The sequence below is a fragment of the Ambystoma mexicanum genome, chromosome 12, assembly GCF_040938575.1.
Source record: "Ambystoma mexicanum isolate Mex_15411 chromosome 12, UKY_AmexF1_1, whole genome shotgun sequence".
NCBI lineage: Eukaryota > Metazoa > Chordata > Amphibia > Caudata > Ambystomatidae > Ambystoma > Ambystoma mexicanum.
Window position 1 is genome coordinate 676,611,846 of NC_090936.1, and position 23,832 is coordinate 676,635,677.

The following is a 23,832-nucleotide window of genomic DNA, read 5'->3' on the forward strand; positions in this document are numbered from 1 at the left end:
CTGTTGCATAGTTCTGTGATAGAGGAGAATGGAGGGACGTGCATCCAAGTCCTAGCAAGCCACTCAGACTGCCAAAGTTGGTCGAGTACCAGGCCTTTGCCAGCACCTTCAGTGGGCCCTCAGACAGATGGAAAACATGTGCACAAATCTCCAAAAAAGAGTGTGACAGCCTACGGGCATGCATGTAACATTGGATGTGCTACTAAGTGTCCCAGTGATAGTCTGGAGGAGGGGGGTGCAGCACTTCTCACACCACTGATTTCCTTTGCTGCACCACAAGGTTGCTACCCTGACCCCCAGCACTGGCCCTGACTGTGCCAGTATGCAGGAGCAAGGGTCGGCCTCATAGGTCCCACACAAATTCAGGAGATCAACATGCAGGCTAGCTACACTGGAGTCCTACCAGAGCTGACCGAGCACTCGCAACCCTCCGGTGGGACTAACTAGTACCAACCTGCCTGAGCACACATGCCTTCGTTTGTGCCTGCTTCAGCCCACCGAGGGTTGGGGCCTGTCACTCGCTTGGCTCTTGGGTAGCCCTGGTGTCAGAACATTACATGCCCATCTCAGTACGAGCCTAGAGAGGGTTGTTGCTACCTTTCCTCGCTCCAGGGAGTTAGCCCACCAAATCTGGAGAAACAAATCACTGACGTTTGGATATGGTCAGTAGGATTGTGAACGCTTCTCACAGGAACCACAGCAAAATATGACCATCTCGGTCACTGCCCCCATATATCTTTCAGTTTAGCGTTTACTGCTTTAAAAACCACACACATCTCTTTGGTGTCACACCAGTATGTTTAATCGTTAAGCCAACCCTCATGTGGGGAGCAGAAGGGTAGCCATTCGTCATGTATATATCTGCAACATTGTGAAGTAGATACATCTCCTTGCTGGCTTACTGATCAAAGACACTCAGTAAGATAACCCTTTGATGACAGTGTCAGCTCCTCTGGAAAATGCACACTGCTAAATGTTTTAGCTCACCCTAAAACACTTGTACACTTCCACAGACCGATGCACGTTCTGGGGATTCTTTTCTGAAGTACGTTTATATCTGTTCTCATCTACATTCATTTGTTTTCTTGGCGTATTGTAAGCCGTGTTTCATCTCATGTTTCTGTAGCCAACCTCACCAATAATTTCTCCCTAGAACTCAAATTCATGGGCTGGATTTCACTTTGACCCATTGAACACATAGTTGACACAGCTTCAAAGTCCCTTTCAAATTTGCGACATACTAACAATAAACTAGCATTTAATGCTGAATATGCAAATGAAACAGAAACACAGCATTACATTTTGAGAGAGAAAATTGTCTTGCAAACGCTTTGCACGCCCTACACTCCTGACTGTCTATGTGTCTCTTATTATTCGTGTTCTTTTCAAATTTTAGATGCTTGCTTATTCTGGTGTGGAGGCAGGGAAATAATTCTGGCAGATTCAATTATTGTAATTAAATATCATATGTGGACTGCACAACAAGTAGCCAGCTATGCTTCCTGTAATGACACGTGGAAACATTGTATATTTGTAAATAATCTGACCCGTCATAGGCTGCTATTTTTCTGTTGTGTCAGGAACAATTCAGCCACATCCATTAACATAACAGATAGGTTTTCTCTTGGAGCACACTGGCCAGTGCTGGTTTGACACCGAGGCCATCACCACTCCTGCTTCAACTCTCCCCTGATACGCAGCATTATTTGGTTTCTTGTGTTTTATTTCCAGTCTTAAAGCATGAAAAATGTGATTTCTCTAGTGAATGTACATACTCTCATAATTCTTCACCGCAAAAAGATTCCTTGCCATGTGGGGATAAACTCAGTAGCTCCTCAGCCACTATGCTTTTGGTGTTGGAAAATTGTTTAGTTATGTGTTTGGATTTTTATGTCATGCTCCACTGCCCTTTGCACTGTCTGCAGGTGCTCTGGCAGTTCTAAAGAAAGGGGGGTCTTTAGGTTAGAGGGGAGATGTGGAAAATGCAAGATAGCTTTGCTCTTGAGTTAATGCATCTAGGTCCGAAGTCCGCTAAGCTCTGTTTGCAAGCCTGTTTCTAGGTATTCTACGGCAAGAGCAAATAGGCATTTGTGTGCATAAAGGAGACTCTTGTGCCTCTGGGGCTAGGGTGCATTGGCCAGGGCAGTCATATGTAAGTTGGTTCTAAAGGTGAAGAGCTGTTGTTTGATAAATGTTGGGAGGGATTTTTAATTGTTGTCTGTGACTGGCTTAGTTGGTCTGTGGCTAGAGTGTTGGAGCATACAAGTTGAGAATGTTAGTGTTGGGTGGTTGTTATGTTATGTTATGTTATGGGTGCTTATAAAGTGCCAGCAGCTCGCAGGGATCAGGGCGCTGATAACAAAAAACATGCAATGGTCACATTTGGAATTAAAGTCTGTCTCACCGGGTTCTTATTTTGCTAAGCATTAAAGTTTACTTGAAGAGGCAAGTCTTCAAGCTCTTCCTAAATGTTTGATAGTTCTTTTCTAACTGTAATTTAGGAGGTAGTTTGTTCCACTGTTGTGTCGCGCAAACAGTGAAGGATCTGTCCATGCCTGCTTTGAGCTTGTATCTTGGCATGTTTAGCAGTCCCTTATCTGCTGAGCATAGTTGTCTCGAGGGGCTATATCTTGTAAATTGTTTCTTGGAGTATAGCAAGGCCTCACCAAAGATACACCTGTGAATGATTGTCATTGACTTGAAGTTCACTCTGGCTTCAACTGTTAGCCAATGCAATGATTTCCTTGCCTTTGTTGTGTGCTCCCTAGTTTTTAGTTTCTTCACTAGATGAACCGTGTCATTTTCCATGACTTGACATCTGGCAATGTATTTTTTTGTTGCTCCCAACAACAATGCATTTCCATAGTTTAGTCTGGATAGTACTATTGCTCTAGCTATAGTTGCAGAATTCTCTTCGCTCAGATAGGGTCTAATGGCTTTAATGAGGCGTATATAGTATGAATTGTTTTTGTGTAAATAGTTCACCTGTGCCTCTGAGCTCACCTGGGCATCTACCTTCATCCCCAGGGTCTTAACCTTGCCCGAGACTTGGATTTTGGCCTCTTTGATAGAGAAGAAATTATACTCCTCGCCTAGTTTGGCGCTGGCTGCGCTGGTTCCAAAGATCAAAAGCTCTGTTTTTGTGTTATTTAGACACATTCAGTTTTGCTGCATCCACTGGTCTATTATGTGGTAGATTTCTGCTATTTTTGCACTATCACTTGTGTGATCGCCCTCTAGTTCTAATACCAGTTGCGTATCATTGGCGTAATTTGTGAAAAAGACGCTGACGTCCTCCAACAGATCACAGAGACTTCTCATATATATGTTGAACAACAACAGAGATAGGCTAGCTCCCTGCGGTACATCGAAAATAATTGAGATAGCCTCTGAAAACATTTCCCCCCAGTGTACTCTGGCTTGATGCTACGAAAGAAAGGATATGAGCCAGTCCAAGGCAATCGGGGAGCATCCTGCTATTTTTTTTAGCGCTTTTACTGGGAGCTGGTGATCTACCAGGTCGAAGGCTGCGCTAAGGTCCAACAGCATCAACATCCCAGTTTTGCCTCTGTCCACTAACTCGAGCAAATGGCTTTGCAGGTCTAACATGGCCGTTTCTGTACTATGGACTGCCCTGAAGCCAGATTGTTGTTGATGGAGTATTGCTTGCTCCTCTATATGTTTCTGTAATTGGATCGTAGCTATTTTTTCCAATATTTTAAGGACAAAGTTAGCATTAGTAATGGGACGTAGATTACCTGGGTCCTTTGGGTCAAGACCAACCTTTTTAACCAAAGGCGTAATTGTGACTTTTTAAATTTTCTTCGGTACTGAACCTTCTTTAAAAGATGCGTTAATTATTTTAACCAAAACAGGTGCGAATATTTCCTTATTTTCTATTATAATTTTTGAAGGAAGTATATTTTCGGCACATGATGTTGGTTTCATTTTGTTTAGTACCACCAGCAGTTCTGCTTCGGAAACTGATGTGAAATTAAAGGAATCAAGTGACTCCCTGATTAAAACAGTCTTTCGAAGGGATTGTGTCCTCCGATGTATTCCTTATCTTTGATAATTTGTTTCCAGCTTGCTGGCCTCGGAAATGTTTTCAGTAGAGGGCGCTGCACGTCGACGTCCGCCGAGTCGATGTCCCTCGACGGCCACCGTATCAGCGCTGACGTCACCATGCCCATAAATAGCCACGCGCGGCGTCCGTTGCTCAGTTCCGTTTTTCTGCGCTTCGTGGGGCCTCGGAACATTGTTGCTCAGTTCAGTCAGATAAACCTTCTACATCTACGCGAATATACCAACTCGTTCTCGATGGCATCTTCATCGGAACCAATGATGCTGCGATCCGGCTTCAAAAACTGTCGAGACTGCAGTAAAAAAAAAATGTCGATAACGGATCCACACAGGATCTGCTTGTGGTGCTTGGGAGCTGAGCACCATTGCTCGGAGTGTGAGGACTCCCTGTCCATGACGGCGAAAGCCTTGAAGGAGCGCAAGGGGAAGCTCGAGAGAGGTAAGTCAGTCAAAACCTCCTCGAAAGTTTCTTCGGCTGAGTCGAGGCATTTGTCTCCTCGCCATCGAAAACATTCCCATTCTAGATCTCAAAGTAGCTCCCACCATTCGTCGAGATCAAGACACTCAAAGAAGAGACGTCGAAGATCCCCTTCCTCGTCGTCTTCTGTTTCCCCAGAAAGGGTCTCCTGTCCCACAAAACACAGCTCTCAGGCTGAGTGGGAGGAATTCAGAAAGAAAATGTTAAGCATCTTCGAGAAAGCGGCCTCGACCCAATCGAAGACAGCTGAAGGTGTTACCCCAGGTGAAAAACCCAAAAAATCAAAACGCTGCAAGTCGCTGCACCCGGCGAAACATTCCACCCGAGAGCGCCATGCGCCATCGGGTAAGAAGGCACCGTCTTCGACGCCGTCATCGAAGATTCCTTTGACGCATGGATCGGCGCAATCTATGCCGTTGTCGAAGGGTTCTTCGACGCATCGGTCGATCGACTCGACGCCATCGTCGACGCCGACATCGACGCTGATGAAAGAGAAGACCACGGCTACGCCACAGTCAACGGTGATTCCAAGAGCCTCCGGCACGACGCCGAGACCGTCATCGACATCCTCGAGTAGGTTCCCGATCCTCTCGAGTTCTTCAAGGCCTCTTCCAGTTTTCTCGACGCCGTTCTCGGCGCCTTCGAAGCCTGTCACATCGGCGTCGACGACATCAATGTTTTCTCGCCCAATAATGACGAGTTTGGCTCCTTCTGCCTTAAAAATGGGTTTTACACCATTTCAGAGGTTAGAGTACCCTGGATTATCTTCAGTTTATGAAGAGGGGGAAGATTCTGACCAAGAAACCTTCGGGTTGCAGAGGACCACACTACCTGTTTCAGAGGATTTCACCTCTGAGGAAAGAAGGTTGAAAGACCTACAGAAGTCATTACAGGAGGCAAGTGGGCTGGACACTTCCCCAGAAGTGGAATTTGTTAAGCCAGACCCAGGGGAACATGCCGAAACACCCTATAGAACCCTGATGGCAAGGATTATTGAATTTATGGGTTGGTCTGCGCCTTCACCTGTTTTTCAACAGGATGACCTGACAGACATATTAGACAAAGGTCCACAGGAGGATCCTGTGGTCCCCTTCCATGCAGCCTTACAAAGAAATATTTCATCTAATTGGAAACCTCCTGAAGTTATCCCTGCTGTCAATAAAAGATTGTCAGCCAAGTATAGGGTAGCTGCAGCTGACCCTGAATACTTATCAAAACACCCGACTCCAGAGAGCCTGGTGGTCCAAGCGGCAACTTCATCAAGCAGCAGGACCGCTTACCCTACTGTCCCACAGGATAGAGATGACAAGAGGTACGATTCTATGGCAAAGAAAGTCTTCTCTGCTTGTAGCATGGCGTTGAAGTCCATCACGCCACCTGTACGCTCGCCAGGTTCAGTCACACACTGTGGGAGTGTGCTTCATCAACGGCTGACTGCATACCCGAAGGAGATGAAAAGGAAGCCTTCCTTAACATTATTAAAGATGGCAAGGATGCCAAGTGCGAGTCACTTCAAACTGGCATCGATTCCCTGACAGTATCAGCAGGGCCATGGCGGCAAGTACAACAATCCACAGGCATGCGTGGTTGCAAAAGTCTGGCTTTGCTCCAGATGTACAGGCCAGACTTTTGAATATGCCCTTTGACGGCTCTTCATTATTCGGAAAAAAAGGCTGATGACAGTCTGGAAAAGCTGCAGACATCTAAAGCAGCGGCAAAATCGTTAGAAGCTGCAATCCGCCAAACTCCTTTTCGCCCCTCAGGAACCTCTAGAAGAGGAAAGTCCTTTCGCTATTATTCCGCATTCGGGAAAGGCAGAGGACAGCCGGCTCAAAGAGGCCAAAGGAGATCCACCCGAGGTGGACGGGTCAAAAGTACTAAAGCCGCAGCAGCAGCAGGTGCCTCTTTACCCTCAGCATCTGCATCAGCCGCCCCCAAACCACTCTGAGGTCTTTCCACACAAAACACCTGTAGGGGGCAGGTTAACTCACCATCTGACGGAATGGCAGGCTATAACGTCAGATGCTTGGGCATTGGAGACAGTTGCCCAGGGTTACTGCCTACCCTTTCTACACATCCCTCAGAGTCATCCACCGGGTCACAGCTCTCTAAAAGTTCCAGATCCGCTCCTCTTGCAGGAAATTATAGACCTGCTAGAGAAAGGTGCCATAGAACCAGTACCTGTAGCGGACAGGAACAAGGGCTGGTACTCCCCCTACTTTCTCATATCAAAGAAGGACGGAGGACTGAGACCCATCCTGGACTTACGATTGAACAAGTTCCTCAGGAAGGACATGTTCAAGATGGTAACTCTCTCTCAGATCCTTCAGGCCCTCCAGCTCCAGGACTGGCTGGTATCTCTGGACCACCAAGATGCTTATTTCCATGTGCCAATCCATCTCAAACACAGGAAATACCTGAGGTTCGCAATTGGCGACTCTCATTATCAATTTCGAGTTCTGCCATTTGGGCTGACCTCCGCCCCGAGAGTCTTCACCAAGCTAATGTCGGTAGTGGCTGCGAGTCTAAGGAGGGAAGGGATCCACGTCTACCCCTACCTGGACAATTGGCTGATCAGGGCTGTAACTTCGGAACAAGCTCAGATCCAGCTAGATTATGTCTGCCACTTCCTTCACAAACTGGGCTTCTCCCTCAATTTAAAGAAGTCACAGATGATACCATCACAGAGACTCCAGTTCATTGGAGCGGTCCTGGACACTTCCCTGGGAAAAGCCTCGCCACCAGAGGTGAGGGCTCAAGATATTCTGCAGATGGTCAACAAGTTTCAAAATGCCCAACGTCTCCCAGCGTTCGACTTTTTGAGGTTGCTAGGCCTCATGGCATCCTGCATCTTCCTTGTGCCAGAGGCTCGCCTGAGAATGAGATCTCTTCAGTGGGCATTGAGAACTCAGTGGTCGCAATTCTCAGGGAGAATGACAGATCTCCTCCGGATTCCGGACAAGGTAGCCCGCGACTTTCAATGGTGGGCCTATCCAGACAACATCTTGAAAGGAGAACTGTTTTGGCAACCATGGCCGGAGATAACAGTAGTCACAGACGCCTCACTCACGGGGTGGGGAGCCCATGCCAACGACTTGACAATCAGTGGTCGTTGGTCTCCATCGGAGTCCAGACTACACATCAACCTATTGGAGCTGAGAGCGATCAGACTAGTGCTGAAAGCTTTCCTGCTATCAGTACAGGGGAAAAATGTCCTGATAATGACAGACAACACGGTGGCCATGCACTACCTCAACAAAAGAGGAGGCGTAGGATCACTGCCACTGTGCAGAGAGGAAATGCAGCTCTGGTTTTGGGCAATTCAGGAAGGAATCTCTCTATCGGCAGTCCACCTAGCCGGAGAGAAGAACTTGACAGCGGACGCTCTGAGCAGGCAGAGCACAGTATCCCACGAGTGGGAGCTAGCTCAGGAAGTCCTTCAAGAGATCTTTGCCCTTTGGGGAACCCCTCAGGTGGATCTGTTCGTCACAAGCACCAACAGGAAGTGCGATCTGTTCTGTTCAAGGGATTTTCCCCCGAGAGGAGCTCTAGGAGACGCGTTCGTAGTGGACTGGGTGTTTCCGCTCCTCTATGCGTTTCCACCAGTCCCTGTTATTCCTCAAATGATCAGGAGGTTGAGAAGATTCCGGAAAACCATGATCCTAATTGCCCTGGACTGGGCCAGGAGAACGTGGTATCCGGACCTTCTAGATATGTCCATCTGCCCTCCAATCTGTCTTCCACTCAAAGAGAATGTTCTCTCGCAGAAGGGAGGTCAGGTTCTCCATCCAGACATCAGAACCCTCAACCTTCACGCTTGGCTTCTGAAAGGGTGAGGTACAAGGATTGGGACCTCCCTGATGACATCATGGAGGTGTTGCTTTCGGCCAGAAGGCCAGCAACAAAGTCTTTATACCGCTGCCGTTGGAACAAATTTTGCAGCTGGTGTAGAGAAGGGAATATTGACCCTTTTTCATGTGGTACACCAACAGTGTTATCGTTTCTACTCTACTTGGCAAACTCAGGCCTTCAAGTTGGCACTGTAAAAAGCTATCTCGCAGCGCTTTCAATCTTCAAGCGCACTGCGGAGGAACCATCGTATTTCAAACTACCTCTAGTGATACAATTTCTGAAGGGATTAACTAATGTTTATCCTCCAAAACCATTCCAAGTTCCCTTATGGGACTTAAATTTAGTCTTAAACTTCCTAATGGGCACTCCATTCGAACCACTTCACTCTTGTTCGCTGAGATTTCTCACGCTTAAAACTGTCCTATTGGTAGCACTAACATCTGCTAGGAGGGTGAGCGAACTACAAGCTCTCTCCTGTAAACCCCCACATACAATTTTCCACAAGGACAAACTTGTCCTACAGGTGAAGCCTAATTTCCTCCCAAAGGTGGTTTCTGAATTTCATATTACTCAGAAAATTACCTTACCTTCGTTCTACCCTCCTCCCCATCCGGGGAAAGAGGAAGAAAGACTACATAGGCTGGACCTAAGGCGAGCTCTAAGCTTTTACATCAGCAGAATGGCTACGATCAGGCAAGCAGACCAACTGTTTGTAGGATACTCAGGTCACAAGTTGGGATTACCCATAACAAAACAAACCATTTCCAGGTGGATTATTTTGGCCATTCTGGAATGTTACAAACTGACAGGCAAAGAGCCACCCCAAAATCTTAGGGCTCATTCAACCAGGGGTATCGCAGCCTCTTCGGCCCTCCAAAGAGGGGTACCCAAAGATAAGGAATACGTCGGAGGACACAATCCCTTCGAAGAACATGTTTCTTCTTACCTTGTAACGTTCTTTCGATGGGATGTTCCTCCGACGTATTCCTTATTGCCCCTCCCATCCATCCCCGCAGTAATACTTCCCTTGCGGTTGCAGCTTACGCTACTTCAAGGTCAATAACCAATTCAGGCATGACTTTTCTTATGCTACAAAATGGAACTGAGCAACGGACGCCGCGCGTGGCTATTTATGGGCATGGTGACATTGGCGCCGATTCGGTGGCCGTCGAGGGACATCGACTCGGCAGACGTCGACGCGCAGCACCCTCTACTGAAAAAAATTCTGAGGCCAGCAAGCTGGAGACGAATTATCAAAGATAAGGAATACATCGGAGGAACATCCCATCGAAAGAACGTTACAAGGTAAGAAGTAACTTGTTCTTCTCTGGCATGACTTCTGCTGATTGTTCTCTGGCTTTAACTATGTTGTCTCTTGCCTTTTGCGTTTTTGCTGCCAAGGCATTTTGGACTATATCACAGTCTTACTTAGATGGTGAAAAGGGCGGAGTAAGGACTTTAGGGCTTTCTATGCTTTTTAATATTTCAAATATTTTGCTTGTAGCATTTGAGGCTGCTGCTATTTTTTTACTGTAATGATTAGCCTTAGCTTCTCTAATGCTTTCCCTGTATTTATTATTGGCTTGACTCCAGTTGTCTTTATTTTCCTTGGAGCAATTTTGGTGCCATTTTCTTTCTAGCGCTCTTTTTTCTACTTTCTGTTTGTTTAGTTCTTCACTGAACCACTTCTGGTGATTACTAATTTTCCTCGCTATTTTAGTTTTCATGGGGGCTTCCTGTTCCACCAGATTCTGAATCTGTGCAAGGTATTTGTCCAGCATTATTTCACAACTGTCTTGCTCTTCGAAGGATTTCAGGATTCTTGTGATACCGGGTTTGAGTTGTTCTGGTCCTAAATTTTTAACATTTCTACTCTACTTTTATATGAGGATTATGATGCTGTTTGATGTTAGCCAATAATACCTCAAAGGACACCAGATAGTGATCACTCCATATACATGGTTCTGTGAAAACCCTCCGAGTCTGCAGGTTGTGCGTTAAGGCCCAGTCCAGTTGGTTGGCTTGTGGGGTTGTGGGTTTGTTGTTAATAACAACGTGATCAAGATTTATTAAGGTCTTCTCTAGAGAGATGGCTTCTTTATCCACCTTATTACCTCTCCAGTGGTTAAAGTCTTCTACTAACAATGTGGATGAGTTAGGTGATTTTTAAGTTTATGAGTTGTGAGCTAGGTGGTTAGTGGAGGGCCGAGTGGGCAACTTAGTGGATCCATCCAATTTGCCTGGTGTGGGCTGGTATCTCAGCTAGTGGACAGTCTGCCATGATTAGTCCTGGGTGAGAGTGGAGTTTTCATAGGGGAATCCTAAGGAGCATGCAGCAATGGGTACCAAGTGGACATGTATGTAGCATATAAGTAGAGATGTCTGCTGTCATGATCAGGAAAGTTGACACCACTGCCAGTGAGACACAGGCACCACCACTAGTCCTCAGTACGAGACACAACTCACAATCTTTCTGCAAGAACAATTTATAATCCCTTTTCGATTTTTTAATATATCACAGAAAAATGCTGTCAAACACTGCATTGCAAGTTACGATGTGTGCAGCCTTGAAAGCCTGAAACAGGTGTCATCTTTCCTGTGCACGATAGCTATTACCTTTACCTACATGCTATAAATACAACCCTTGTCAACAACCCAAGAAAAGTGTTGGAGCAACAATAATTCTGTATAAAACACGTGACTGATTTTGTGTACTCTGTCTGGTCCAATATCCTGCATTCTCGTTCTGTTAGTCTCTGTCTACTTTAGTTCATTCTGTTAGGTTTTAGCCAAAGAGTAATAACAGAAGAAAAGGACATTCCTTGGAGGTGTCATTATTAATTGTGATGATGCAAAGAGTACAGCAAGGATGAACATTTATTAAATGAATGCTTAAATGCGTGGGTCCTTGTGTGACCCCGGAGGCAGAAAAGCAAAGTGAGATCTCCACCTCGGAGAGACCTATGACCTAATATGTTAATGTTTCATTACTTCATTCTCTTGATGTGTGTCTCTTTCTGTTCCACGCCTAATGATTATTGACAAATGTAGTCAAATGTAATGGAAAAACTATTAGTACCTGAGTCTATGGAATATGCTGCCCTGATTGTCTAATTTACGAGCCGGAAGATCCACGTGTCACTCAATGTCACTTCACCCATTTCTGGGAGCTGGGCAGCAGCGGCCCTCCTTCCAAAATCCTGGCATTCTTTCTCTCTGTGGCGTCGTGTCTCCTTGCCATTGTCCACACACTGCAGCGCCCATCCTGAGGTGCATCTTCTGCTTGTTGCCTTTCTCACCCTTTCCCCCCTGTGCAGTACCTATTCAGACAGGCAGTGTCCCAGAATTACCCCACCCTCCTTTTCTCTGACCTATAGGTCTCACCAATGACACATTGAATGGAGGGCTGAATGTTAAACCACCTTGCTCTCCCCCCACCTCCCTGAAAGTGATACATTAAGACAAATACAGTTCACTGCAATGTATTTCAGGATGTCACATATTTCTATTTAACAACATGCTTGAGCTGCTGGCCTTCTTTTTACTTTGGTTTTACAGGGGTACTAATAACTTTAAAGAGCCCGGCCTCAAGCTGTACCAGGTGTTAATGGCCCGTAAACCTCGTTAACTGGCCTTGCAGTGCTTGGGCCTTTAACTCGTTCTTCAGGGCCCATAACACCTGGTACAGCTCTCTGAGGATGTTCTACAATTCTTAATTAGTACAGAAACAAGTTTTGTAAGTACATTTCTCTGGCGGATGCATTCGCCACTGATCAGCCACTCCATGTAGGCCCTCTTGAACTTGTGAATAGCTAGCCAAAAGTAATTACAAAAGATTTCATGAAAAGAGAATGGGTGCTGGGGTCCCCTTGTCCCTTTTATCAGTGCAGCCCGTTTCATGTACGTGGCTTCACTTACCGTCCCAGTGCTAAAGTGGGGCTTCGTATTTTGAATTATGTGGGTCTGTTTACTTGCACAAGACGATGGGCGGGGGCATTACTACCTTTATGGAGCCTGTCTTATAGTCCCTATTAGAGATTGCATTGTCTGTAGCGATTATACTGAAACCAAAAAGTGATGGGTGGAAGGTTTCAATATAATCTGAACCACTGGCATTGCTCTGGGCAACCTTCCACATCACAGTTTTTTAGCCCGTCTGCGCCATTGCAAAAGGGGTCTATCGATATGCAAATCAGTCAGGTACTGCCACCAATGGGAGCAGCCCTGACCAAACTGCTAGGCCAGGTTCCCTCTGCACGGAAACACAAGCCACCCCAGGCATGTTTTGGCCTTGTTGAGCCTCCTCGGTGAGGTGCAGTTTGGTTCATGATGGCACAGCGAGCAATGGACCCACGTCTGGGCATACCCTGTCTCACGTAGGGAGACAAACTAAAACCAAAAAAGTCATGGGTGGAAGGTTTTGAATGAATGTGAACCACTGGTATTGCTTTGGGCAACCTTCCACACCACAGGTTTTAGCAATTATACTTGGCACCCCTTTACTGCACAAAGAGGGGTGCTGCACAGATGCCAAATGTGTTTGTAGATGTGTGCTCTTATTGTGTGTTTGGGCGCCTATTTGTGCGTTGTCTGTGTCAACAGTGATGCATGATTGTGGGTTGTGTGCATCCACTACTCAAAAGGCGATCCTATTGGTTTTGTCAATGCTGTTTTTAGCGTATCAACACATGCCCTCTTCTCTTATCCTGAAGTAATTTTATAATTTGCTGGTGTCAAGTGTTTCGGCGGCAAAAGTGCCTAATTACATGGAGAGTCGCAAGCATCATTAGACGATGATACTGAATGTAATTATTGTGTAAAATGATGTGTGTTTTTAAACTGAAGCTAGTAATTTTGCGCTTTTTAATTACAGACCATTGGTGCAGGATTTCTAGGCCTATTTACAGGAGCTCAAATTGCTGTGATTTGAGTTGGAAAAAACTACGCAGGCGTTAAGCCTTCGGGATGTTTTCTTTAAGTCAGTCCGCCACTTTCTACTTAAAGCTATGGCTTTTCTCCAGGGTGATGTAGAGAAGTACCAGCTAAAGTAACCTCCACCCGTGTAGCAGATCAGGGCGTATTCACTTTTCAATAGACGAGAGACATTTAAGACACCAGGAAAGCGGTGTTACATTAGAGTTCATGCCACTCACACTTGTTAGCGAGTAGCTGGGGTTTCTTACAATGAACACCCTTGCTATGCTATAGAGTGATTACACTTGAGGATACTGCTTTGCATTTATGTATTGTTTTTGTTTTCCCTAGGTCACGGAATTAGCCGGCTATACGGCTCGAGTGTACAATATGTTTTTAGTCTTCAATGAAGTCCAGAGGGGGATCTACAAGAGAGCGGCCATCGAGGAGACTGACAAGGGGGAAGAGAGCAAAGGCGGCAGAGCCGGCCTGCACATTGATGGCCCCTTAGAAATCAATGGTAATTCATTGTGTTTAATTCACTCTTTCTGATTTCGTTAGATGTTAAATCGTGACAGACCGTTTACATTGTCAGACAGAAAGACTTTCCCTTTAAACTTATGTTTTCAGTCATATTTACTCTTCAATTTTTCAAGTATTATTTGTCTTCCTTATTAAACAAGGGGTGTCTTACCCAATGGCTTCCTCAGAAGAGACCATCTGCATAATGTTTCTCGCACTAAGCCCCCTGTTCTCATGTTACACGATAAACAGACAAAAGGGGAACATTGCAACTCCTTGTCTTGCACATCATGACTCGGTAGCTATTGAGAATCCTTCTTGTTATGGTTGGCCCCTCGGTTTTCTGGAGAGACGGTAATAATTGTAATGTATGTAAACATAGCCTACGTAAAGCGCTTTAGACTATATAAAAACACCTTATTATTATTATTATTATTACTATTATTAATATGCTGCATTTCTCAGCAAATTAGAGGAACGATCCAATGATAATCCAAAAGAAACTTCTGCACTCCCTAGGGTTTAATTTCCCAATTCGCCAGAGTGTAAATGAAGCAGTTAAAACCTGCAGTAGATGTGTTACATCACGTGTAAAGCCTTTATTGATGCTCTCTGGCACTTTCTTGGTTTTTAAGATCAAAACTGTGCCCACCTGCCTTTTTGCACTCTGCATTGAAAAACCACTTGGTTTTAAATAAGCGTGACATTGTCATGCTGCCATTAAATCAACAGATTTCTATGGCATATACCCTTTTTGCACCTGTTAAAAGCAATGGGACCTTTTGGAATGTAATTCGCTCATGAATCTGCATGTATCACCCTTATAACCTCAACCCTTGAGGTTTTAATAATATCTCGACCACATAATGCATAAGGTTCAGGTAACATAAATAATTTCTGACACTATTCACAACAGACTGTTTCGGACATGCTCTTGTGCATAATACACAATTCAATTTAATAAAGCTTTGATTAGTGAATTCTATAAAATCAACGTAAACACAGATTAAACAACTCCTTCAACGACACACTGTTAAACTCAAAATCTCTGAAAGTTAACTTCGGACATGTCCAGGCAGGTGTCATGCCTTTAGCATTAAATGGGATTTGCTTGTTAAGTCGTACACCCCCTGTTAAAGATAAATGTCTCATTCGTGTTCAACAAGTCTGGTCATGTTTCGCATCTTTTACATTAATTGACTGTCATTTCTGATATATTATGACAAGTTATTTGGTTGTATGTACTACGATTTCTGATATTTGCATGACTTCTTGGCGTTTTGTGTCCTGTAAGAAAAGCTGGGGTTTTGGAGTGAGTGCGATAGTGGGAGAAGAACAAGTTTGCTTTTGCTAAAGTGGTGATGTGTGGGAGTTTGTTGAAATCATGCTTTCCTATGGGTCAACACTGACATATTAAAAAGCATGGAGTGATGTCTGTTTTATAGGATAAGGTATCCAGAAGGTCTGGTTGCATGATGCGTAAAGCCATCCGGGGGCATCATGGCCTGTGTGGGCTTAAGGAGAAGTAGGGTATTCCCTCGCACTCGTCTTCTTCATAGACTTTGTGCGGGGAATTCAGGGATTTTGGTAACCCTCCCCCTTGGCCTCCCTTCTCCCAGATTGGGTGGTCTGGACTCCTGAAACCGTGGAAAGAAAGGAGGGTTGTCTTGCAGGTTGGGGTTTTGCAGATACAGGGGAAAGAAACTTAACCCAGGATTTGGGGGGTTACTGCCCGCCTGAGGGAAGTTAGGAGGGAAGTTTCTTGGGGCAGTACTTAACTTGTTAGATCCCCCCCCTTGGGCTGAGGGAGTCCATACATACACCAAGATAGATTGTTTGCCCTTATATCAGGGACTCATGTAATCAGGAGAGTTAGGAGTCCCATTGGTGGGGTTACCTCCCTGACTGCCACCTGTTGCTGACTGGTCAGATGGCCTTGTTTGCCTCTGATTTGGCTGATTTTGGGACGGTTTGTTGTTAGGCTCCCCCATTTCTAGGTCTAAAATGGGGTCAACCATCACTTCCACCACCTTAGCAGCAGCGGGGGTGTTGGTTGGTTTGGGTTTTTTAATCTGATTTTTATTTTCTGCAGGTTTTTGGACCTCATAGATTCAGGTAGCCTACTCGATTACCCAGTCCAGGGATCTTTTATTGTGAAAATCCCTCACCAGCTCGGTCATTATGTAATTTAGGAGTGCATGAAGATAAGTGGTTATGAATTCTCTGGAATTAGAGCACACCCTCCTGGTAGTTTGTGCAAAGGCGCGTTTCAGTTCCTGCACAAACTCTCTTGGGGCCTGATCCTCTCTGCATTGCAAATTGTAGGCCGCTTTGCAAGCCTCCCAGGGGTTTCTGTGGGCGGAAAAGTGTTTCAAGATGACCGCCTTATAGGTGGACCATCTTGAATGGTTTTGATCTTCATGTCCAGCAAAGAAGCCAGAGTATTCCGGAGAGAACGTCCATTTGGCATAATCTATGCAGTTCTGGCTATCTTTGATGTGAAAAGTGTCCATCCTTTGCTCATATAGTTCCAGATGCTCCCAGACAGAATATTTTGCGTTTTTATGGCACAGTGGTATGAAATTCCTAATAGCCTTGATCTGCCTAATGGTGTCTTTCACCAGAACTCTCTTTAGTTTATTTGCCTTCTTTTGCCACGTCACCTGAGTCCACTCGCCCTCACACTCAGAGCCGCTACTGTTTGAGGTCCACTCATGATCTTCTAGGCGCTCCCTGATTCTGTGAGCTTGTGAGGGGCTTGCAGGATGGTGGGGCCTAGTTTCTTCTCCCCCGTGGCGCACAGCAGAGTAGTCTTCTGACTCCTCCCTCCCTCCAGGGTTGGCAGTGGATCCCCCCACTGCCCTGATTGGGTGGAGGTCTTCAGAATGCTCTTTTGGGGCCTCATTTCATACTGTTTTTCTGCAAAGTGAACCAAATCTTTTTAAATGGTGCTTCTGTAGGTTTAGCTCCCTGAGTTACTCCTCATAGGAGTCTTCCTGGTCAGAGACATTAGCCATAATATTTTTGTATTTATACAGGGACGCCCGTCCATCAATCTCTGGTGGGTGGTGGCCTACCTTTTCAATCATGCTAGGCATATTTAAGTCTGACTGCCCCATGACCCCCAGTTCATGTGAACCGGCGGACATAAAGTCCCCAGTGCCTTGTGCGTACAATTTATTAAATGGGTTTGAGGCCATTAGTACAGAGGGCATCACACTGTGATCAGGGGTTTCCCTGTCCCTCTCTACTTGTTCAGGGTCTCTCAAGTTTGGATTTAGCCTGACATACTCTTTCTCCATCCTCCCTAGTTTCTCCTTCTCAGCACCTACCTATTGATAGTAGGCAAAGGTCTGAGCCTTTTGCTCGGTTATCACTGCTTGACTGGCCTTTATGACCCGCTCTTGAGCTGCCACCTGCTTGTGGAGCCCATTGTTCTTCTCACAGAGGGCCTCATTGTCTTTTTGTGCTGCCTGGATGGTTTGGGAACAATGAGACCATTTTTGTTGCAGGAAATTCACCTCCTGAGTTTGCGCATTTTTAGTTTGGGTGTTCTCTTGCAGAGCACCTTCTACTCGTCTGGTGTGCTCCATTAACTTTTCATATTCTACTTTTAATTCATTTAGTTTCTGGAGACCTAACTCTCTTTCCTGTCAATCTGTTTTTAGGTTGCTCACTTCCTTATATAGGGCATCTTTCTCCTTATTTAGGGTGCCCCTCTGTTCAGCCAGGTCATTAGTTTGTTGCTTGATAGTATTTAGTTTCTGGCGTTCTTGATCAAAGTTTGTCTGGAGATGGAGTTCTTTACTGATTAACTTTGATCTGATTTTGTAAGGTAACTATCTGCTCGGCGCAGAATCTGTTATATTTTATTTGTTGATTCAGCTTCTGTTCCTTTTCCTGACACTCCTCTTTCAATGCATCTAATTGGGCTTCTTGGTCTGAATTATTCTGTTGTTGTAGGGCCAAGTCCTCTTTTAGCTGTGTAATGTAACTTTACAATCCAACCTTAGAATCTTGGCTCTTTTGCAATTTTTCTTCCGCTAATTTTAATTCAAACTGGATTTGGTTTAAGAGCCCGGACTGATTTTGCGCAAGGTTTATGTTTTCTTCATGATGTTTTGCCTGCATCACTCCCATATGGAGATACATGTAGGCTGTGATTCTGACAATTTTAATCTGCTCCTCTTTAATTTTCGGAGTCATGTACAACTTGCTCAAAGCTTGATGTAAAAGGCGACGGCCTTCCACGTATCCATGTCCATGTTGGTGACTTGTAGCATCATCTCCTCTAGCCAGACTGCCTCATCTTGCTCTGCCTATTCCCCCCTGATAAATAACTTGTGCAGAAAGTGCTGTCTAGCCATGTTGATCTCTACTGTGGTCATTTTGAAAAGTGTTCTTTCTTTATTAATTTATTTCTATAAGGGTAACCTGTATTCTGTTGCTTTTTGTCTAGTTTGGGGTTGATTTTGCTTTAGTTTTACAGACAGGCCTGGTAGTTAGGGTCTATGTTTTTGGGGAGGCGCTTTCTACAGCATAACACAACTTTCTAGCCACACAAAGTGTCACTACCTTGAAGGTTAGCCTGCTTTTCTAGGCTGCCACAGGTGGCAACACTTGTCTCAAATCCCAGCACGAGTCCCCAATCTGTTAAGGATTCCAATCGGGCGTCACACACCAGACCAGGACTCTTACCCTTAGCCTAGGAGGTAGCGCACAATTAAAATACTTTTTCTTTATTTCCTAGAATTCGGATTGAGCTGGCACCCAACCCGTCTCACACCCCCTTTTTACAAATAGCCTGAGTCACAATGGACCATCAACCAGGCCGGTGGGTGGTAATAAAATATTTATTTATTTTAAATTCAAAGAAAATCACACAAATTTAATATTGGGCAGCAATCACCAATGGGGTGATAATTACACTCTACAATGATAGAATACATTTAATTTGACCTTCTACTACAACATATCCAAAGCACAAATGAATGGGAGCAATTTTACGGTTCGGGTAGATAGCACCTGAGTTAAGATTTCCCCTTGTAATGCTCCCTCATACCCCTATTAATCGAATTCTGGGTGGATAGAACGGATTCAAAACCCTTTGCAATTGCATAAATAACACTCGGAATTGGTAAATAATTAATTTTCATGTGCGGTCGAATAAATGAGGTAAATATGAATTATAACAGTGTCAGAGATGTAAGAACACTAGCAAACTACAAGGCAAGATATTAACAACAGCATACAGTTCAGACAATCCACAGTTTTACAGGTTTAAAGGTCAAAACGGTTTGAAAAACAGGTGAAATAGACAGAATTGGAATGTGATTTTTATGCTGGATGACAGATGCACATCATAGGGATAATATGCAAGTGAAAGAGTGACTCTAACATAATGACAGCATGAGATTCTCAAGGGGAAAGTAAATTCGGTTTTAAAAATAAAAGCAGTTAACATAGAAAATTGGTTTGGAAAGGAAAGGAAAGGACTAGTTTCACTTAGACTAGATTTAGTGGCTAGAAAAGAGAAACGCCACCCGTGAATAGAAATGTTTCACTGCAGTTGTAACCCTTCACGCAGTGTGCCTCTTTTTAGGGAGAATTAATTAATTTAATCAAAATATTACTAAGGACTTGCAAATGACGGAAATGCATGGAAGAATGGCGCTAACACTAGGAAATCAAGGACAGGATGCACAGAGAATTCTGACAGTTTTTAACAAGTTATCATGGTATTGATGGGATTACTTAGAGAGTGGAACAAAGACAAGGTATCAAGAGGGGGTATGCTATGTGTTGCTATGGGATGGGGTGATACTCACATCAGCACTTGAGTTTGGGATTTGGGACAGCCAACCGGGTTTCTGGACACCAAGGCAATATCTGGTCACTGGTCATTACGGCGGGGCTCTCCTAGAAGGAAACAGCTGGGCCTGTCTGGTCACTGGATAGTGAGGGTAGAGCTGGCATGCAGGTAGTGGGACAAGAAACCAGTCTGGTCACTGGATACTCTCAAAAAGGGTACCACAGCTTTTCCCACTTTCTCTTTGAGTTATTGGGATTTTCAGTGGGGTTTCTTTTTGGATCAGTGGTCCTGCCTGGATAGGGTCAGCTATGCTCTGGCCTGGCAGTGGGATTTGGAATCTGGCAGGATGAATATGGAATATCAGGATACGCAGGAGCTGGAAAATTCAGAAGAGTGTATTTTGTCTCTGTGAGCTTACCCCTTTTATAAGGCGGGAGACATCACATGATTATTCTATGGGGCAGGCTTTGGCTGGACATGCCTCTGACAACGGGATAGGTCAGTCTATGTATGTCGCCTCCTCCCTAGAAGCAGATTGGACTGAAGGAGGTGACTCAGTTTTATGGGGTGTGTTTTTATGAGGTACAGAGCCATCCGACAGTCATTTTTGCCAAAAATCAGTCAGGACATAACCCGCAAATTTTTACAGTTGTGGTACTTTTGCAAATCACATAGGCAAATGACATATTCCACACAGAGCATAACATTCCAACTCCCAGGTCTGTACAACATTTTTCGTCCTTCTAATTATCTTTCGCCATTTTTGATGGGAAATATTTCACATACAATTCTATAACTTTATACATGTGTTCATATTATCATAGAGCATGTTTGCATTAATTTTTAACGTTGCACCATGGATACCTTTCCATTGATTTACCTTTTTCTGATGTTTGCGACCCCTACATCCTAGGGAAAGCTACAATGTCTTGTTTTAACACCCCCAAAATCATATTTAAACTGTTAAACTTTTGCATTACTGCGTTGTCCGGTTGCAGAAATAAAAGTCCAAAGTTTATTCATTCAGAACAGTCTTTTGCCCCCAAAATGGCCACCATTGTCTTCCAAATAAGGGCATTCTTCCAACCCCCCAGCAAATGTCAGGCACCATTCCTGTGGGGCCATGGATCTGCCTTTGAAGCTCCTCAGTTTAAGTTGACGGGAGGTGCTGCTTCAAAAGTCACACCTAGGTGTCCTAGAATCTATTGTATCAGCTTGAAGCACTGCCACAGAGACTGAGTGTGTTACATTCTTCCTCTTGGTCCATTCATAGTTTCCAAGGGGCTGGACCCCTTGGGGGAAGGCAGATCCTGTTCCCAGAAAACAAATGTCCTTTGAAGCCAGGCCAGGGAAAACCTGTTCTGTGGCTTCAGCACAGTAAGTGCATTTTTTTTTGTGCACATGGACGCAAATCTGTTGGAATTAAATATCCCATATATGTTTACCAACAAAACCCCCCTCACATTCTGTGCAAAGACAGGGCCTTAATTCAACATTTCACTTTAAAACAGCATTTTCTTTGTTTGTCAAAAACACATTTTGCACATGGGTTAATTCTGCTGGGATGTCACTTTCAAAGGCTGCCTTCTCACATTCATTTTCTAAATCTTTCCAAAGCCCCAGTCATGTTTCTAATGCAGAGGCATCTGTCTAAATAAAGATCCCTTGAAACTGACATGAGCTAGGAGAGAGAGAGGGCTTTTTATAAATAATTAAGTTGTGATATTTTGTGGCAAAGTAAAGCGTTTTGTGTATGGCTTTAAATGTTCTTTGTTATTTCACAGATCTTGCCTGACACAGCCTGTCATTCAGTGAGAAGTGCTTTCTTTTGCTGGAGCACAACCTGAATATGGCTGGGCATAGCTGAGTCTCACTGGAAACAACTGTGTACTGTTGAACAGATGAAAAAGACAATCAGGCGCAGTCACTTTAAATGTAAAATATTTCCTTTTTCATTGGGAAATTTTGAGCAAAGCAACGCTATTTTCAATTCTTTTCTTTGGTGCACATAAGGAAAACACTGGCAGCCATTCTCGGAGTGTTCCATGTTCCCTCTTGCCCATATGTGCTTGGCAAAGATAGCTCAGCCGTCCTTTTTGTAGCTGCAAAACGCAGTTTTGATGCAAGGCAATGGTGCTCAAAGGAACCAGTCCAGCCATTCTGCTGGTACTGCTGAATTGCAGCTTGGCGATGGAGGGGAATTCTGCTGGGTTGGTAAATGTACCCCACATTAAGAAGATCCAGCTCAAGTCTGAGGGTGGAGGGAGGCTGTTCCAGAGGGAGGAACCAGCCAAGGGATGGGTCTCTTTGCATAATGACCATATCTGCTTGGAGAAACGTTTGACCTACAGAGATTTGGAGCCAGAAGACCAAAGGAATCGGACGGGAGGTATTTAGGGAGGTAAAGCTGGATGTAAAGAGGTCCCCGGCTCAAGGCAGCCCTGTCTATGATGCAAAAGGACTTGCATTTGATCCTTGCAGTCACCAAGAGCCAGTGGAGAGATTTTAGGGCTGGAGAGATGCAGTCCTTGGGCCGAGGATAAAGCTTCCAGTCCTTTTCTGGATTAGTTGAAGGGGGCAGAGGGAGGAAAAAGGCAGGTTGAGGAACAGGCTTTTGCAGTAGTCTAGCCTAGAGAGAACCAGGGCTCTGGAGACATTGAGCTTCTGGGAGAATGTGAGGAAAGGTAGACTGCCCCTGAGTAGATGCAACTTAAAATTGGACTTCTTAGCAAGGTCCATTATATGTGGAGAGAAAGAGCGAGAGGAGTCAAAGATGATCCCAAGGTTTTTGCCTCACAAGTAGGTGATGGGAGAGGACCCAGGGAGTCTGGCAGGCATCCCAATGAGAAGCATCTCTGTGTTACGATACTCTTAGATACTCTTAGATGTTTGGTCATTTGTGGACTTATTTTTTAGTTTATTTTATTTAGTTTGGTAAAGTGGATGGCAATGATACTACAAATTAAACTGCTGCGGTTGAGCTACTGTCTCTGTAAATCCATGGTATTGTCCGTGGTCACTGGGGAATTAATCACGAATGGCTCAAACCACGCAGGCAGGTATTAGTCATTGAACATGAAATCCAAGTCTTCCACGAATCCACCATATAAAGGCACGATATGGCATAAGTCTGTATCACCTGTGTAAGAGATACAGAAATAGTTTACTTGAATGAATCCAATAATTGCTTTTATTTTGTTTGCACTACCTTATAAAATGTAAGGGATTGTTATGCTTTAAAAAGTAGGTTTTCCTGTGAAGTACTGCCTCTACTTGTGATTTCAAGTAGGGATAAATTAGAAAGGTGAACACACATTGCAGCAAAAACAGTTTGGGAGATATTTTCAAATGAAAGAAACGCAATTGTTTGGACGATAAATCTAAAGATAAACACTGCTTTCAGATAAGGATGAGTATTTAATTTAATTTACAGAAACATTCTTACATCAGTGATCCATCTAAGTTATATAGATGTAGGGGAACAACATATAATGTTAACCGTCTCGGTTGTCAAACACACAACATATATAGAATGAACTTACTCATTACTTGGATTACGAGGGCAAACTCGAAGTTTGTGCTTAAGGACCATTCTGAAGTCATGTAGCTCGGTATTGCATAGCCATTCGGCAATGTAGGCCAAGCAGCCAGAGGTTTTGAAGGGATTGTGTCCTCCGACATATTCCTTATCTATGATATTTGTATCTCCAGCTTGCTGGCCTCGGAAAAAACATTTTCCCAGTAGAGGGCGCTGTGCGTCGACGTCCGTCAAGTATGTGTTCCTCGACAGCCACCGTATCGACGCTGACGTCATCATGCCTATAAATGGACACGCGCAGCGTCCGTTGCTCAGTTCCGTTTTTCCGCGCTTCGTGTGCCTCGGAATACCGTTGCTCAGTTCGTCAGTCGAAATATATTCATATTTCCTGGAGAAAACCGACTCATACTCGATGGCTTCCTCCTCCGACCCGACGACTCCTCGGTCCGGTTTCAAAAAATGCTGAGACTGTGGGAAGAAAATGTCGTTGACAGATCCTCACAGGATCTGTTTGTGGTGTCTGGGAATCGAACACCAGTGTTCGGAGTGTGAGGAATGCCCATCCATGAAGGTAAAAGCCTTGAAGGAGCGTAAGGGGAAGCTCGAGAGAGGTAAGTCAGTTTTAACTTCCTC

General features: G+C 44.6%; 1 protein-coding gene across 1 annotated transcript in view; it reads left to right on the forward strand.

Moving 5' to 3' along the window:
• ABCD2 (ATP binding cassette subfamily D member 2) overlaps positions 1–23,832 on the forward strand; it is a 427,364-nt gene that overhangs the window by 151,652 nt on the left and 251,880 nt on the right. The window contains exon 4 of the mRNA XM_069629213.1: positions 13,679–13,847. Coding sequence (XP_069485314.1) covers positions 13,679–13,847 — 169 coding nt within the window. The remainder of the gene's footprint in view (positions 1–13,678; positions 13,848–23,832) is intronic.